This window comes from Polypterus senegalus, chromosome 6 (genome assembly GCF_016835505.1).
Source record: "Polypterus senegalus isolate Bchr_013 chromosome 6, ASM1683550v1, whole genome shotgun sequence".
Classification (NCBI taxonomy): Eukaryota; Metazoa; Chordata; class Cladistia; order Polypteriformes; family Polypteridae; genus Polypterus; species Polypterus senegalus.
This window is the reverse complement of record NC_053159.1, coordinates 178,348,663-178,366,744: the sequence shown is the minus strand read 5'-3', so window position 1 is coordinate 178,366,744 and position 18,082 is coordinate 178,348,663. Positions and strand designations below refer to the sequence as shown.

The following is an 18,082-nucleotide window of genomic DNA, read 5'->3' as shown; positions in this document are numbered from 1 at the left end:
GAACAGGTCATGCACCTGAAGCTAAGCACATTCGGGCCTGGCCATTACTAGGAAAAGCTTGAGTTGCTGCTGGAAGAGGTGTTCATGAGGCCACCAGGGGGTGCTTACCCTGTGGTCTGGATGTGGATCCCACTGCCACAGAAGAGTGTCGAGGACACTGCTGTAAAAATGGATGCCGTCCTTCAGATGAGACATAAAATTGAAGTCCTGACTGTCTGTGGTGATCTCTGGACATCCTTCATAAAGAGCAGGGTGTATCCCAATGTCCAGGATAAATTGCCCTCCAACGCCTAGTCATTCTGGCCCCCTAATCATCCCCTGTCTTTAACTGTCCCTATCTCTCTCTCACCACTTCACCACCTAATAGCTAACGTGTGGTGAGTGTACTGGCACAAAAATGGCTGCCGTCACATCACCCAGGTGGGTCCTGCAGATTAGTGGCAGTTAAAATGGCTCCGCACTCACTATGTAAAGCACTTTGAGTAGTGGGAAAAATATTATATAAATGTAAATAATAATAACTATTTTCTTCTTGGGGATGGAAAATGGCAGAGAGAGATGGCACTTAACATTAATTAACATAGAATAAGAGTAAGGTCCGATGGCCATGGAGGACAGAAAAAACAAAAAAAAAACTCCAGACGGCCGGAGAGAAAAAATAAAATCTGCAGGGGTTCCAGGCCATGAGACCACCCAGTCCCCTCTGGACATTCTACCTAACATAAATTAAACAGTCCTCTTTGTATTTAGGGTTCTCTTGGAAGGACTTGATGATGAACACAGGCAGATTCAGCAAAATCCAGCCCATGCTTTGTTCTTCTCAGTATTTTCTTGTGTTTCAAAGGATGCACAACTGTAGTTTTGAATAAACAAGAAAGAATGTACAGGTCTGTGGTGGGCTGGTGCCCTGCCCGGTGTTTGTTTCCTGCCTTGCGCCCAGTGTTGGCTGGGATTGGCTCCAGTAGACCCCCGTGACCTTGTAGTTAGGATATAGCGGGTTGGATAATGGATGGATGGATGGATGTACAGGTAATTTGGCAGTCAACTGCCTTCTCAAGCCTGCTTTCCATTCCAGGCTTTCTTCCTGGGAAGGGCTGGAGTTTAGGGGTGGCAGCGAGGAATGGGCACATAACCTCATCTCCCTATTCTAAAAAAAAAACTTGGAAGGTTTGCAAGGAGACGAGACGCGATTTTATCAGAGACACTTTAACATCCCGTGAGACAAGGCAGTGAGACAAAAGGACAGCGGCTGTACAGGCTTTGAAATGATTGACGCGCAGAGCGACAAGCAGAACACGCAGCTCGCCAGCAGCCAGCAGCTGATCCGTCTGCATCTCCTTAGCATGTGTTCAGTCCCCCTTTACAACGCGAGCGGCAGAGACGCGAAGTGGTTGGCGTGTAGCACACCCTTTTAGCGAAGCGAGCAGGGGGCAAAGCTCCCTGGTACAAACTAAAATAATGCCTCCTACAAGTCCCCTTCTGGTCATCACTTTCCTTCCCCATTTCAGATATGGCCAGAGCACTTAACGGAAACTTTTATCAGGTCTAGAAAGGTTAAAAATGTGCTAGAGCAACAACTGGTTATACAGCCCACTACCCTTTAAAATTAAATGCTGTTAGACATTAATGCCCCTGCCTGTTTAAATGTTGTGTTGGACATCAATAAGAAAAAAAATGTTTTCCACCTAAATATTTGGATATTATTCTCTGACCAGTAATGGCGGACTGCACGATGACGTGCAGTGAATACACTTGACTTACACTTGTCATCCTCTTTCTCTGTCTCCATTTAGCATTCGTTTGCTCAGAGGTTGATGCGCTTGCTGTTTCCTGGGCAGCTCTTCTTTTCTCCACCGAAGCGGCTCGCTGCTTCTCTTCGTTCGTCTGCCTTTTTTTCATGTTAAAACTGATTAAGTTAGTTTTTGTATTGCAATTACTTAGTACGTTTTCTTTAATTTTTCACCTAAGCTGGCCAGTGTTCAATCTGCCTCAAGAATGATTTAAGAAATGAAGAGGTAGGGGAAGTCACAGTGAAGGTGGTAAGGGATGAGAACGGCGCCCGTACGCATGCACCGCATGGCCACCCTGCCGCACGCTGCCGAGAGTTGATTCTACAATAAAATAAAAGTAAAAAAGAGGAATAACCTTGGAGGTCAATCATCACCCCGAAAGCGGATAGTAGACGTCACGTAGTGTATGTGTACCAAATTTGAAGTCAATAGGTGAAACGGTTTGCAAGCTACAGGTGATTTAAAATCCTGGACAGACAAACAAACAGCCACGGTAGCGTATTATATAGCCTATAAAGACTAGTAATGGCGTATACTGCATGATAACGTGCAGTGAATACACTTGACTTGAGCATTGCTAGTTGTCATCCTCTTTCTCTGTCTCTGTTTACCATTTGTTTGCTCAGAGGTTGATGCGCTTGCTGTTTCCTGAGCGGCTCTTCTTTTCTCCACCCTAGCGGCCCTCTGCTTCTCTTCTTTCATCGACATCTTTTCACGTTAAAACTGATTAAGTTAGTTTTTGTGTTGCAATTACTTAGGACGTTTTCTTAAATTTTTCACTTAAGCTGGTGCTTAAGTCTTCAATCTGCCTCAAGAATGATTAGCGAAGGTGGTTGGGAATGAGAACGGCGTCCATACGCATGCGCCGCACGCCGCCAGCTGCTGCCGACAGTTGGTTCTACAATAAAATAAAATAAAAATAAAAAGAGTAATAAAAATCATCACCGCAAAAGCGGATAGCAGACATCACGTAGTGTATGTGTACCAAATTTCAAGTCAATAGGTGAAACGGTTTGCGATCTACAGGTGATTTAAAATCCTGGACAGACAAACGAACAGCCACGGTAGCGTATTATATATAAAGGCCAGTAATGGCGTATACTGCATGATAACGTGCAGTGAATACACTTGACTTGACATTCCTAGTTTTCATCCTCTTTCTCTGTCTCTGTTTACCATTCGTTTGTTCAGAGGTTGATGCGCTTGCTGTTTCCTGAGCGGCTCTTCTTTTCTCCACCCTAGCGGCCCGCTGCTTCTCTTCTTCCGTCGGCATCTTTTCGCGTTAAAACTGATGAAGTCAGTGTTTGTGTTGTAATTATTTAGTACGTTTTCTTTAATTTTTCACTTAAGCTGGTGCTTAGGTGTTCAATCTGCCACAAGAATGATTTAAGATATGAAGAGGTAGGGGAAGTGATGGAGAAGGTGGTAGGGATGAGAATGGCGCCCGTACACACGCGCCACACGGCCGCTGCTGAGAAATTGATTTTTACAATAAAATAAAACAAAAATAAAAAGAAGAATAACCTTGGAGGTCAATCATCGCCATAAAAGCGGACAGTAGACGTCACGTAGTATCTGTGTACCAAATTTCAGGTGAATAGGGGAAACGGTTTGCGAGCTACAGGTGATTTAAAATCCTGGACAGACAAATGAACAGCCACGGTAGCGTATTATATATAAAGGCCAGTAATGGCGCACTGCACCATAACGTGCGGTGAATACACTTGTCTTGAGCATTCCTAGTTTTCATCCTCTTTCTCTGTACGTTTACCATTTGTTTGCTCAGTGGTTGATGCGCTTGATGCTTCCTGAGCAGCTCTTCTTCTTCATCGATTAGCCTCTTCCTCAGTTTCATGTGCTATTGCCGATTCTCTTTCGCTCTGCGTCAGCCTGTCGTAAATGCTGAGTGCACTCTTCATAGTTTTCATCCTCTTTCTCTGTACACCACAGGCTCATCCATCTGCATACCTTTGAGTTTACCACTTGACAGGGATGGGTGGACGGTATTCAAGGCGGTGGAGAAATCAAAACCTATTATTCTCAGAGTGCTGCCGGCTTTGTTCACGTGAGAGTAAGCCTTGTAGAGCAGACAGATAATTGCACCCTCCACTCCAGTCTTTGTCTGATAGGCAGACTGTTGTGGGAGACAAGAGGAGTGATATAGACCAGAACCAGTCTCTCAAGGGTCTACAGTACATGATGTGAAACATTCGGTTATCACTGTTATTTTTGAATGTGACTCATTGTTACAAAAAATGTAGCAAACAAAAATTATGATGAAACCAGTAACGGCGTATACTGCACGATAACATGCAGTGAACACACTTGACTTGACATTCCTAGTTTTCATCCTCTTTCTCTGCAGTTTACCATTCGTTTGCTCAGAGGTTGACGCGCTTGCTGTTTCCTGAGCGGCTCTTCTTTTCTCCACCCTAGCGGCCCGCTGCTTCTCTTCTTCCGTCGGCATCTTTTCACGTTAGAACTGATGAAGTCAGTGTTTGTGTTGTAATTATTTAGTACGTTTTCTTTAATTTTTCACTTAAGCTGGTGCTTAGGTGTTCAATCTGCCACAAGAATGATTTAAGATATGAAGAGGTAGGGGAAGTGATGGAGAAGGTGGTAGGGATGAGAACGGCGCCCGTACACACGCGCCACACGGCCGCTGCTGAGAAATTGATTTCTACAAGAAGAACCTTGGAGGTCAATCATCACCGTGAAGGCGGACAGTAGACGTCACGTAGTATCTGTGTACCAAATTTCAGGTGAATAGGGGAAACGGTTTTGCGAGCTACAGGTGATTTAAAATCCTGGACAGACAAACGGACAGCCACGCTTGTGTATTATATAAGAAGACAGAGTCACACACTGAGTGAACTGGAAAACCTTTAGTTTACATTTCGAAAATGTAGCCACCAGCTAACGCCATTGCAGACATCACGGCAGGCAGCTGAGCTGCAAGTGTTTTAAAAGAGTACAGAAGTGAAATTGGGTCAGCAGGAGCCTTAATGACATGTCCAGTGGCAGAGGCATTTCTGTGGTTTTGTCTGTGACACTCATCTACCAACAAAGGCTGATACGTCTCCCTAAGAGCGTGTAATTGCAGATGGCAGCACCTATGAAGTCAGTTGCATAATGCCCCAACATCACAAAACGCCCTCAATGTCAGTTTGCATAACACTGTGGTTAAGATTAATGCCCCGTTACACTATGGTGAAGAACAGCATTATGGGGGGGTTATCTGACTCAAAGGGCATTGTGGGTGCTACTTGACCTACGTTATAGGTATTGCAGGCTGAAGTTAGACCCATCTCTGTCTCCCAAGTGTAGAATGGATTTTAAAACACTTTCAGTCGGCAGCAAGGAGACCCTTAAAATCATACTCATCTCTCCCTGCTACCCACTGTAATGGGCAAGTGACACAGGAATGCCAGGCCCTTTATTTGTGAGTTGGGAAACAGGGTAGCAGAGGGTGACCTGGAGTTTCCAGAAACTGCTTCAGATCCAGACCCAGAAGTTCATCTCTGGAATATACCCGGGCTATTGTAAGGCCATTGTACAACCTCAATTCCAGAAAAGCTGGAACAGTATGGAAAATGCTGATGTGATTTGTAAATTCTGTGTACTCTGCGCTATACTGGGACCACTACAACACTACAGCATTATTTGATGTTTTACCTTGTGAATTTAAAGTAATTCTTTTTTTGAAAAAACACTCTCATGTCAAATCTGATGACTGTAGTATGTTCCAATTTGGGACATGCACATGTTTTGTACAGTGTAACATCTCCATTTCGTTTAATCACGTTTATTAAGGGTTTGAGCACTGAAGACGCAAGTTAGTTAAGTCTAGCAAGTGTACTCGTAATTTTCCCCCATTCATCCATCATGCAGGTCTTCAGGTGCGCAGTTGTACTTGACCTTCTTAGCTGTATTTTGCACTTCATGATGCACCACACATTCTCAATTGCAGACTGGTCAATTTGGTGCCCACAATCTCTGCTTACATAGCCATGCATTTGTAATATTGGCAAAATGTGGTTTGACATTGTCCTGCTGGAATATACAGGTATAGGGACATATAGGGAAGAGATGGCCCCTGGATGGCAACATTTGTTGCTCCAAAATTTGTACATACCTTTCTGCATTGGCGATGCCCTCACAGATGTGTAAGTTACCTATGGCATGGGAGCTAAATCAATGCCATACCAAGGCTGATGCTAGCTTTTGGAACTGATATTTGTAACAGCTTGGATGCTTCTTTTCCTCTTGTTTTCCTCTGTTGTTTCCAAAACTTAGATAGTACTGCGATCGTGGATATGAATATTTAATATAAAGACGGGAAGTGGATCTACAATCCAAGTGCTCCATCATGTCTGAATGTCTTCTGTTTTCGTTCATGAAAGCATAAGTGGTTTATTTAACAAACCGTCTCAATAAAAGGTAAAGTGTCTGTGTGCCTGTCTGGTTGCTATGTATCTGTCTTTCTAACAGATAGAACAGACATTTTTTTGCAATAAAATGCATTGCATTTGTCATTCCAACGATGGGACATCACAAACATTAACACGTCTTTAATGAAACCCATACCAAATGACATATAACAGACACTGATGTCTTGCATTTGTCATTCCAACAGACGGTGTATCACAAACATTTGTATTAATAAAATGAATTGCATTTGTCATTCCAATAGATGGCACATCACAAACATTAACACGGCTTTTACAAATACCATACCTCATGACACATAATAGAGACAAATGCAATATCATTCCAACAGATTGCGCATAACAAGCATTGACACTGCTTTTACAAATCCCATACTAAATGGCATATAACAGACATATGAATTGCATTTGTCATTCCAACAGATAGTGCGTCAAACATTTGTAGGAATAAAATGCATTGCATTTGTCATTCCAACAGATGGTGCATCTCAAACATTAAAACTGCTTTAACAAACACCATGCCAAGTGACAATAACAAAGACATACACATTGCTTTTTTGCATTCCAACAGATATTGCATCACAAACATTTCTAGTAATAAAATGCATTACATTTGTCATTCCAATAGATGGTGCATCACAAACATTAACACTGCTCTTATAAATACCATACCACATGACACATAACAGAGACAAATGCAATGTCATTCCAACAAATGGTGCATAACAAACATTGATACTGCTTTTACAAATTACATACTAAATGGCATATAACATAGACATATGCATTGCATTTTTTCATTTCAACAGATTCCAACATTTCTAGTAATAAAATGAATTATATTTGTCATTCCAATAGATGGTGCATCACAAACATTTGTATTAATAAAATGAATTGCATTTGTCATTCCAATAGATGGCACATCACAAACATTAACACTGCTCTTATAAATACCATACCACATGACACATAACAGAGACAAATGCAATGTCATTCCAACAAATGGTGCATAACAAACATTGATACTGCTTTTACAAATCCCATACTAAATGGCATATAACAGACATATGCATTGCATTTGTCATTTTAACAGATGGTGCATCACAAACATTAACATTGCTTTTATGAACCCCATACCAAATGGCATATAACAGAGACATATGCATTGCATTTTTTCATTTCAACAGATTCCAACATTTCTAGTAATAAAATGAATGATATTTGTCATTCCAATAGATGGTGCATCACAGCCATCAACACTGCTTTTACAAATACTATCAAATGACATATAACAGAGACAAATGCAATGTTGTTCCAACATAACAAACATGGTACATAACAAACATTAACACTGGTTTTATGAATCCCATACTAAAGGCCTTATAACAGAGAAATGTTCATTGCATGGTGCACTGCAAACGTTAACGCTGAGGTCTGCATTGATTACTTAGATTTCAGTCCATCTTAGATGGGTGCACAGCTAGAATTTAAGCAACAATGCATGTGTTTGGGACATTGTGAGCATATCACTGAATGACTTGACATGTGGACTATGTGAAGCAAGTAATGAGAGGTAATTTCATGAGCGTTTTGATATTGTTTGCTGTTGTCCAACACTGATTACCATATTCACCTTTCATTTCAGAAACTTTTCTGTATCTGTTCTGCATGTAAACCTGAGGTTAAAAATGTTTCCTAGCTGTCACTACAAACTACGTGGGCCAAGTAATATATAAAGATAGATTTTGGGTAAAGTATTCCTTTACTTAGAGCCAGTACCTATGGGACCGGAGTGGGAATCTGGCCATTTGTTAGTATGAGGAGTACATACCTTGTTGCCATTCATTAAAATGTCACTATTGTCCTCCACATTACATCATTGTGCCCACTTATACTAATTAAACATTTTCTTAAAATGCCTATCATTTCATTTTTTACTGTATATAAACATGCATTTATAATCATGCTCAGCGTTTCAGCATTGCACTTACATGTGATTCCCTTTTCCAGGTTTTCATAAAATCCGCACAGGCATATCTGCTGCAGTAAGTTGGGGTGGAACTTTTCAAAAGCCTTGACATCTTTGAGTCGGGCAAATATGATGTCAATGTCCTCGCCTGAGCGTTCTGAAGGTCTGCAAGAACAAAGCAGGAAAGGAAAAAAAAAGTGACTGCAGGGAGGAGGAGCAATTGGGGGAATTTCATTATTAAAGAAACATTACACACTTCTTTCATTAGGAGCTCATTAAGAATGAAAACCATTACTGTTCTTTGTTTTCCATCATTTGTATAGTATTTTCCTGTGCATTTATTATTTGTCTTATTATTTAGTATGTATGTGTTTCTTCCATTTCTCTCATGTTCCTTCTGTTTTGTGGGTGGATTCCCAAAGAGGCGGGGTCAACCTTCCATATACAGTATATATATACACTCACCTAAAGGATTATTAGGACCACCATACTAATACGGTGTGTGACCCCCTTTCGCCTTCAGAACTGCCTTAATTCTACGTGGCATTGATTCAACAAGGTGCTGAAAGCATTCTTTAGAAATGTTGGCCCATATTGATAGGATAGCATCTTGCAGTTGATGGAGATTTGTGGGATGCACATCCAGGGCATGAAGCTCCCGTTCCACCACATCCCAAAGATGCTCTATTGGGTTGAGATCTGGTGACTGTGGGGGCCATTTTAGTACAGTGAACTCATTGTCATGTTCAAGAAACCAGTTTGAAATGATTCGAGCTTTGTGACATGGTGCATTATCCTGCTGGAAGTAGCCATCAGAGGATGAGTACATGGTGGTCATGAAGGGATGGACATGGTCAGAAACAATGCTCAGGTAGCCCGTGGCATTTAAACGATGCCCAATTGGCACTAAGGGGCCTAAAGTGTGCCAAGAAAACATCCCCCACACCATTACACCACCACCACCAGCCTGCACGGTGGTAACAAGGCATGATGGATCCATGTTCTCAGTCTGTTTACGCCAAATTCTGACTCTACCATTTGAATGTCTCAACAGAAATCGAGACTCATCAGACCAGGCAACATTTTTCCAGTCTTCAACTGTCCAATTTTGGTGAGCTTGTGCAAATTGTAGCCTCTTTTTCCTATTTGTAGTGGAGATGAGTGGTACCCGGTGGGGTCTTCTGCTGTTGTAGCCCATCCGCCTCAAGGTTGTGCGTGTTGTGGCTTCACAAATGCTTTGCTGCATACCTCGGTTGTAACGAGTGGTTATTTCACTCAAAGTTGCTCTTCTATCAGCTTGAATCAGTCGACCCATTCTCCTCTGACCTCTAGCATCAACAAGGCATTTTCGCCCACAGGACTGCCGCATACTGGATGTTTTTCCCTTTTCACACCATTCTTTGTAAACCCTAGAAATGGTTGTGCATGAAAATCCCAGTAACTGAGCAGATTGTGAAATACTCAGACCGCCCGTCTGGCACCAACAACCATGCCACGCTCAAAATTGCTTAAATCCCCTTTCTTTCCCATTCTGACATTCAGTTTGGAGTTCAGGAGATTGTCTTGACCAGGACCACACCCCTAAATGCATTGAAGCAACTGCCATGTGATTGGTTGATTAGATAATTGCATTAATGAGAAATTGAGCAGGTGTTCCTAATAATCCTTTAGGTGAGTCTATATATATATGGAAGGTTGACCCCGCCTCTTTGGGAATATATTTACAGTATATATATTATATATATATGGAAGGTTGACCCCTATATATATATATATATATATAGGGCAGCACGGTGGCGTAGTGGGTAGCACTGCTGCCTCGCAGTTAGGAGACCCGGGTTCACTTCACTTCCTCCCTGTGTGGAGTTTGCATGTTCTCCCCATGTCTGTGTGGGTTTCCTCCCACAGTCCAAAGACATGCAGGTTAGGTGCATTGGTGATCCTAAATTGTCCCTAATGTGGGTGGGTCAGTGTGCCCTGCGGTGAGCTCAGGGTTTGTTTCCTGCCTTGTGCCCTGTGTTGGTTGGGATTGGCTCCAGCAGACCCCTGTGACCCGGTAGTTAGGATATAGCAGGTTGGATAATGGATGGAAATATATATATTGTGATGGACGGCCGGCGTTTCAGCCCAGCCAGGATGTCCCTCAACTGAAGAAACCAGCCTTTTTGGAGCACTACATCCCCCGGGACACTAGATGGCAGCTCCCCTGAATGAAAATGATTCCTCGGATTCCCACAGGGCAGTATAGGACATGGAGTCCGTCTCTTCAGCCCTGTTGGGTGCCGTGGGTGCCGCCAGAGGGAGCTCACCAAGAACCAGGGGAATATTACTGTGATGCTAACCCGGAAGTACTTTGGAGTCACGAGGATGGAAACCCAGAGTACTTCCGGGATACTTGAAGAAGGCGTTTGACCTGAAGAAGGAATACTTCCGGGTCATAGACTTTAAAAGGATTGTGGGAAACCCAGCAGAGTGAGTGACGGCGCTGCTGGGTGGAGAGGAAGATTATTGTGATTATTGTTGTTATTGATTATTGTGTGACAGATAGGCGTCGCTCTCGCTCCCTTGAACCCCTGTCCACGACTCCAGACACCAGGTAAAAGTCTCAGGTTTGACTTTATTTGAATGCCACAGTGCACAAAGCACCCTCTCCTCCACTATACTCATATAATAAACACAATAACTACAATAATAAACAATCCTCCAACTCCCAGACGCGTTGCCACACTTCCACCCAGCTCAGGTCGCCGTCTGGGAGCTCCCACAGTCCTTTTAAATACCCTGACCCGGAAGCATCCCAATCCCCAGTCCATGTGACTCTCAATCACTTCCGGGTCAGGTACAAGTCCTTTCTTTTCACCTGGGAAGCCCGTCTCTCTTCCTCTGACGCACTTCCGGGTTGTAGGGCACGAAGAAGTCTTCGGTCCTCCCTGCAGCTCCCTCTTGCGGCCCCTGTGGTATCCAGCAGGGTCTTGTATAAAAACTACATGTCCCATGACTCCCTGCTGGTCTTCGGGGCACCTCCATACTGCAGGGAGGGCTCCATCTGGCGGCCTGGGGGTATTGGCCGGGATGACTAGCCGGCCACCTCTCACAATTGAATTATTGAGAATTGTGGAGAGAGCGATGCTTTGTGCACTTTATTCAAGAATATTATTAAAGAATCTTCTTGGTGCTTTTAAACGTGTGTCCTGGTTGTCTGTCTGGTGGGTTCAACGGGGCAGCAGCGCCTCTAGCATCCACAATATATATACTTCTCTGGTTCTCTACTTTTTGCTACTGTTTCTAGTGGATTTTGTATTGAAACTCTTCTGCCTTGCATTGCCTTTTTTTTTTGCCCTTTGAAACTTTTGTGGCGTATTCCTTTTCATTTAATAAAAAAAAAAACTTCCTTTATAAAGATTTCTAATGGCTTTCTTCTAAACAAGCCAGGGGTTGAAGTCAATCCTCTCCCTTGTTCTGTTTTGGGACATGATAGAAAGTATTTTTGATCTTTGGGAGTTAAGCGCATTTTTGCCAGGTGTAGCCTGAAGTCAGATGCTCAAATGTCTGCTTCCTTAGTTGTTTTTAAAGGCTTAACTAAACTTTGGCCACTTGTGAGGTAAATCACAATAAGCATAATAGGAAACATTGCTAAATTAATTATATGTTTACCCCCAGAAAAAGGAGGCAAAAACTGATTTTTTTTACAAGAAAAACTGAAACACGCAGATACAAAAATGTCAACATAAATACAGTAGAAAATATATGTCTAGTGTCCACTGTTGTAATAATTTAGTACTCTTCCTTCGTGTGACATGTTTTGAAAAAGTCACCAGCGCACACCCTGAGGTAACAATCTGGACAGTAGAAGTGTCTTTCTTTGCACACGTTTCTTAGCAGAATGTCAGTGCCTGATCCCCTTGTGTTACTTACTGTGGGCTACCACAGCGCAAGGCTTAGTGACCTCCACATTCCCCCGACATGAACATTGGCACAGTGTTTAGGGGGCTAACATCCTCCAAGTCCCTCCACTTGATTGTAATCATTTTGCATGTAGACAGTGCACCCTGCTGCAGCTTTACAAGACTGAAGTCACCTATTACTGTATATCACCCCGGTTTGGTCGTACAGTGACAGTCGTACAGCCTCGGTTTCACTATCCGTGTCACAGTCATCACTGTCACCTGATTCTTGTAATGATTCAGTTTCAGTTTGACCTAAAATTTGTGTTGTAGCTTTTTGCTTACTTGCCATTCCCCACGACAGTTGCCCCATTGTGAACAGTGCTTAGGGGGCTAACGTCTTTCTTGTCCTTTTACTGGATTGCAGTCATTTTGCCATGTAGATAGTGCACCCTGCTGCAGCATCACAAGACTAAAGTCACCCATCATGTCACCGCAGTTCAGTTGTACAATGATATATACCTCGGTGTTACTATCCGTGTCATTGTCATCACTATCACCCGATTCATGTAATGTCTCAGTTTCAGTTTAATCTAAAATTAGCGTTGTTGCTTTTTGCTTACATGCCATTATGCCATTTCCCCCTGACACATACCATGACAGTTGGCGCATTGTGAAACAGTGCTTAGGGGGTGTCACACACGTGTGCATGGGTGCCAGCCACAGGGACCAAAAGGAAGGAATTCCATGCCCGGCCGCGGGGTTGTTGTGGGGTGCATTCAACCCTCTTATTTTGTCTCTTATTATGCCATTTCCTCCCTGACACGAACCATAACAGTTGGCGCATTGTGAAATGGTGCTTAGGGGGCTTTCTTGTCCTTTTACTTGATTGCAATCATTTTGCCTCCTTTTGCCACACACCTACTTGCACCACGGCTAAGCTTCACTCGCCGGGCGTATCACAGCCACATCAAATCCACTGTGATTCAATGCTCTACACCATAAAATCAACTCTTTTTATTGGCACTGTACTGTATATGTTATTGTGTATTCCATCCCCTGCATTCAACTGACTTTAATCATTTATGATTTTGTATTCTGTTCCCAAAAATCCAAATGAAGCAGAAAGGAAAGAAATTTCATGACACTAGAAAATGGAGTGACAGATAATTTATTGGAGATGGCAGAATTCAGAGAGCACTGAACTGGAGACGTCCTCTAGTCATTACAGCATTGTGCCTCTCTCTGTCTGTGTCTTTCTCTCCCCTGTGGCATTCAATGCTGAAGACATTTTTATTTCATTGTTTGCCTGAAGCAAGTGAACAGGAAAGAAAAAGAAATTAGATATGCTCCAATTCAGCATTGTTAGGTGCAAAAAGTCAAATCCATGCTTTCAAGTTTTTGAACCCATTAAATGTAATTCAGGGGAACAGCAGGCAGAAATAACCCTGGATGGGGAGTGCCAGTCCATCACAGGGCATCATATAAAACGAGTTGTTTCTTGTTATCCTTCAGGTTGAGTGAATCAGGCCTTCTTATTTTTGATTTTATATTTTTAAGGAGTCATGGAATGCGGAAAGCATCTGCATGAGCGGAGGGGTTTACAGAGGCCGCTGCAGGTTTCCATGTTATTACAGGACACAGCATCAGTGGTGGCATTTGACAAAGTTCTAAAAACGATTCAAAGTTGATTCATCCAAACTTGCTACAAATCACACTTACTTACCATCCAAAGCAGCTTACAAAACAGGTGGACGTAATCAAGTTAAACATCAGTCTTGGTGACTTTTTGGGAACGAGTGTTATAGGACAAGGTGACAAAACAAACCACAAGCGCTCAGAACAAAAATACAAGCGAGTTCAACTTCCTAGGTTACTTTACGTTACAGTTCATATCAGTTTTAAGACAGAAATTCACCAAAGAAGTGGCTCTTCAAACGCTTCTCAAACACACGGAGGGGGTCACAGTTTTGAATGACGGTCGTGTCACGCATGCACGTCAAAGGACCTCCTCACAAGCTCAGTCCGGGTATGTGATAGCCCATCGAGACGAGAGGGGGCGCTGCCACTAACCTGCTTTCCCCACCCTGGTGAAGGCGTTTGACTCCGCCCCTTCTGGTCCAGCCGCCATAAAACCCCTGGCAGTCATTACAAGGCCAGTCATTACTGGCTCAAGTGGCCCGCCAGATGGAACTAAACTAGCAGCGACTGTATATCCCCACCACTCTACATTTGTATATTTCACGATCTCGGGACAATGCCAAAGAGCGCTAGTTTCTTTTGATTTACTTTGTTTGCCCACACATAATTAAAAAGACGACCCGGTTGGCACCACAAACTTTTTTTTTTTACTGTCTGGAGACCAGTCTTTCTCCCACACCTGGCCAGAGTGGGCGGCTCATTCCACCATCTTGGAACTTCACATGCAGAGAGTCTGGCTTGAGATTTGAGAGACGCCATTCATCAGCAGACTTGAGATTTTGAAAAGGAGCACAGGACCTCATCGTGTCTCGATATGTACAGGTGCTGACCCACAGACTGCTCAGTAGGCAAGCATCAAGGATTTGAACTTTCATTTTCCTTTTTCATTAACTTATAAAGCACATTCTTATTCTATGTTAATTAATGTTGACTTATTTTAATTTCTTACTGTGTCTTTTATTTTTCTATTCTTCATTATGTAAAGCACTTTGAGCTACATTTTTTGTATGAAAATGTACTATATAAATAAATGATGTTGTTGATGTTGTTGTTGACCAAAGTGCTGTACAGAGTTAAAAGTGCTTAGAAGAGATCATATAAACAGTGTAATGGATGGCCAGGGCCCATGCCCGGCCAGGACGCCCCTTCTCTATACACTCACCTAAAGGATTATTAGGAACACTTGTTCAATTTCTCATTAATGCAATTATCTAATCAACCAATCACATGGCAGTTGCTTCAATGCATTTAGGGGTGTGGTCCTGGTCAAGACAATCTCCTGAACTCCAAACTGAATGTCAGAATGGGAAAGAAAGGTGATTTAAGCAATTTGGAGCGTGGCATGGTTGTTGGTGCCAGACGGGCCGGTCTGAGTATTTCACAATCTGCTCAGTTACTGGGATTTTCACGCACAACCATTTCTAGGGTTTACAAAGAATGGTGTGAAAAGGGAAAAACATCCAGTATGCGGCAGTCCTGTGGGCGAAAATGCCTTGTTGATGCTAGAGGTCAGAGGAGAATGGGCCGACTGATTCAAGCTGATAGAAGAGCAACTTTGACTGAAATAACCACTCGTTACAACCGAGGTATGCAGCAAAGCATTTGTGAAGCCACAACACGCACAACCTTGAGGCGGATGGGCTACAACAGCAGAAGACCCCACCGGGTACCACTCATCTCCACTACAAATAGGAAAAAGAGGCTACAATTTGCACGAGCTCACCAAAATTGGACAGTTGAAGACTGGAAAAATGTTGCCTGGTCTGATGAGTCTCGATTTCTGTTGAGACATTCAAATGGTAGAGTCAGAATTTGGCGTAAACAGAATGAGAACATGGATCCATCATGCCTTGTTACCACTGTGCAGGCTGGTGGTGGTGGTGTAATGGTGTGGGGGATGTTTTCTTGGCACACTTTAGGCCCCTTAGTGCCAATTGGGCATCGTTTAAATGCCACGGGCTACCTGAGCATTGTTTCTGACCATGTCCATCCCTTCATGACCACCGTGTACCCATCCTCTGATGGTTACTTCCAGCAGGATAATGCACCATGTCACAAAGCTTGAATCATTTCAAATTGGTTTCTTGAACATGACAATGAGTTCACTGTACTAAAATGGCCCCACAGTCACCAGATCTCAACCCAATAGAGCATCTTTGGGATGTGGTGGAACGGGAGCTTCGTGCCCTGGATGTGCATCCCACAAATCTCCATCAACTGCAAGATGCTATCCTATCAATATGGGCCAACATTTCTAAAGAATGCTTTCAGCACCTTGTTGAACCAATGCCACGTAGAATTAAGGCAGTTCTGAAGGCGAAAGGGGGTCAAACACCGTATTAGTATGGTGGTCCTAATAATCCTTTAGATGAGTGTATGTGTTTGTGAGAGCCCCCCTGGGTGACTGGGGTGCCTCAGATACCCGCAGGGCTCCATGGGAGATGAAGTTCTCCACAGCCCTTTTGGGATCCGGGGTGGCCACCAGGAGGCGCAGCAGGGGTTTCTGGGCTCATCTGGGCCGTAGTTCAGCCACATCCAGAGGTGCAATCGGTGGCAGGTGGTCAAGCACATGAAACAATTCCGGGTGAGCTATAAAAGGGGCCAGCAGCCACCACTCCGGAAACCTGAGTCTGGAGGAGGAGGACAACGCTTGCCGTGAGGAGTGGTGGTGCAAAGAGTAGTGTGCTTTTTGTTTTGCTTGTGCTTTTGGGACTGTGTACTGCCTGTGGGACACGGGGAAGACGTGCCCCACAGGTGAAGAAAAATAAAAGTTCATTTGCTTTTATACGTGCCTCTAGTGTCACTCTGTTTTGGGTCGGTGCCTATATAGCGTCTTTGTTACAACAGTAAAGATAAAAGTCTCTAAGAACATTACAGTAGAGACGACCCCTGAAATTCATGGGGGTTACATTCCTAGGGCACCCGCGAATTGTGAAAAACTGCAAATTTTGGATGTAGTCAAAAAAATGCCTATTTTTATAGTTTAACCCCTAAATATGCCCCCAAAACACTTTAATTTCATTTCAAACTCAGCTTAATACATTACCCTAAAAAAAAGAATGTAAAGGTAAACCCGTATACTGTACAGTGCTGTACTGCTGTGTCTCCCGCAGTGCTAGAATGTCAAATACCGATGTTACCGTTATATGTACTGTAATTCATGCAAGCGCATTTTCTTTGGTATGTGCTGTCATTTTCTTTGGTATAAGTAGTGTAAATACGTAATAATTTAATTTAATAAAAATATAGTAAGATACAGATACTCACCAATAATGATATTGACTAAAGATGACGATGATGATGAATGAGCTGTGCAGTACGATGAAGGTATGTAATGAAGATAATGACTGCACAGCAAAAGTGCAGGGCTTTTGGGCGGCATCTTAGGGCTTTAAGAAGAACAAAATGATAAACACAAGAACACTCAGCGAAACACTTGAGAGAGCTACACGCGGTAAACTGTTATGATGCAGGAATGCTGGGCTGCATCTGCCAGAGAGATGAGTCACAGAACTGCAGCCAATCAGCAGCCAGGAGAAATTAATAATGCTCTCTAATTGGCTACTTTCACCATCACAAGCCGCCTTTTCTTCGAGGAGTGCTTGGTGTTCTCTCTACTGCCATAAAAAAATTGCGGAGGATATTTGCAGTTTCTGATAACAATTATTAGTTAGGTTCTAAGAAAAAATCTGAGACTGCGAACTCTGAACTGTGACTTCACGGGGGTCTACTGTACATCAACAACTAGACAGAGTCTAACAAAAAGAACTAAAGGATACCCCCCACTTGGCAGACATCATTAGCAACCCCAACAGCCAATGTAAAAAAGTGCGACTTTAAGTGTGATTTAAAGGTCAGAACATTGGGGTATTCCAGACTTTTGGGGCAGCCCCTGAAAAAGCTCAATCACCACTCCTTGCGCGGCAGCCACGTGGTACCACCCAAGGAGATTGAGAAGGGGATCTGAGTGACCTGGTGGTGAGATACCCTGAAAGAACGTCTGAAAAACAGAAAAACCTTAGATTGCGAGTAACTTGGTCAGCGAGTGTTTTGTTTTTAATAAATTTTATCTTGATAAACAAGTGAGGTCTTGTAATACGAGTAGTACGTTTACGCTTTGTCTGCCGAGCATCACGTGATCACAACTGAGCCCATGGTTCTTCTCTCTCTCTCTCTTGCTGCGGGATTGTGGGTAATCGTCTCCCCTGCTCGTTCTCAGTTGGTGTGCCTCACTCATACAGTTAACATCTGTACGAGCTGTGAAAGATTAAGGGCTTTCTCGCTCTCTTG

The 18,082-nt window shown here is 43.1% G+C and overlaps 1 protein-coding gene across 1 annotated transcript in view; it reads right to left on the bottom strand.

The window, feature by feature from the left end:
* The window catches only part of rapgef4a (Rap guanine nucleotide exchange factor 4a), a 322,559-nt gene that overhangs the window by 271,141 nt on the left and 33,336 nt on the right, over positions 1–18,082 (bottom strand). The window contains exon 2 of the mRNA XM_039755097.1: positions 8,230–8,372. Coding sequence (XP_039611031.1) covers positions 8,230–8,372 — 143 coding nt within the window. The remainder of the gene's footprint in view (positions 1–8,229; positions 8,373–18,082) is intronic.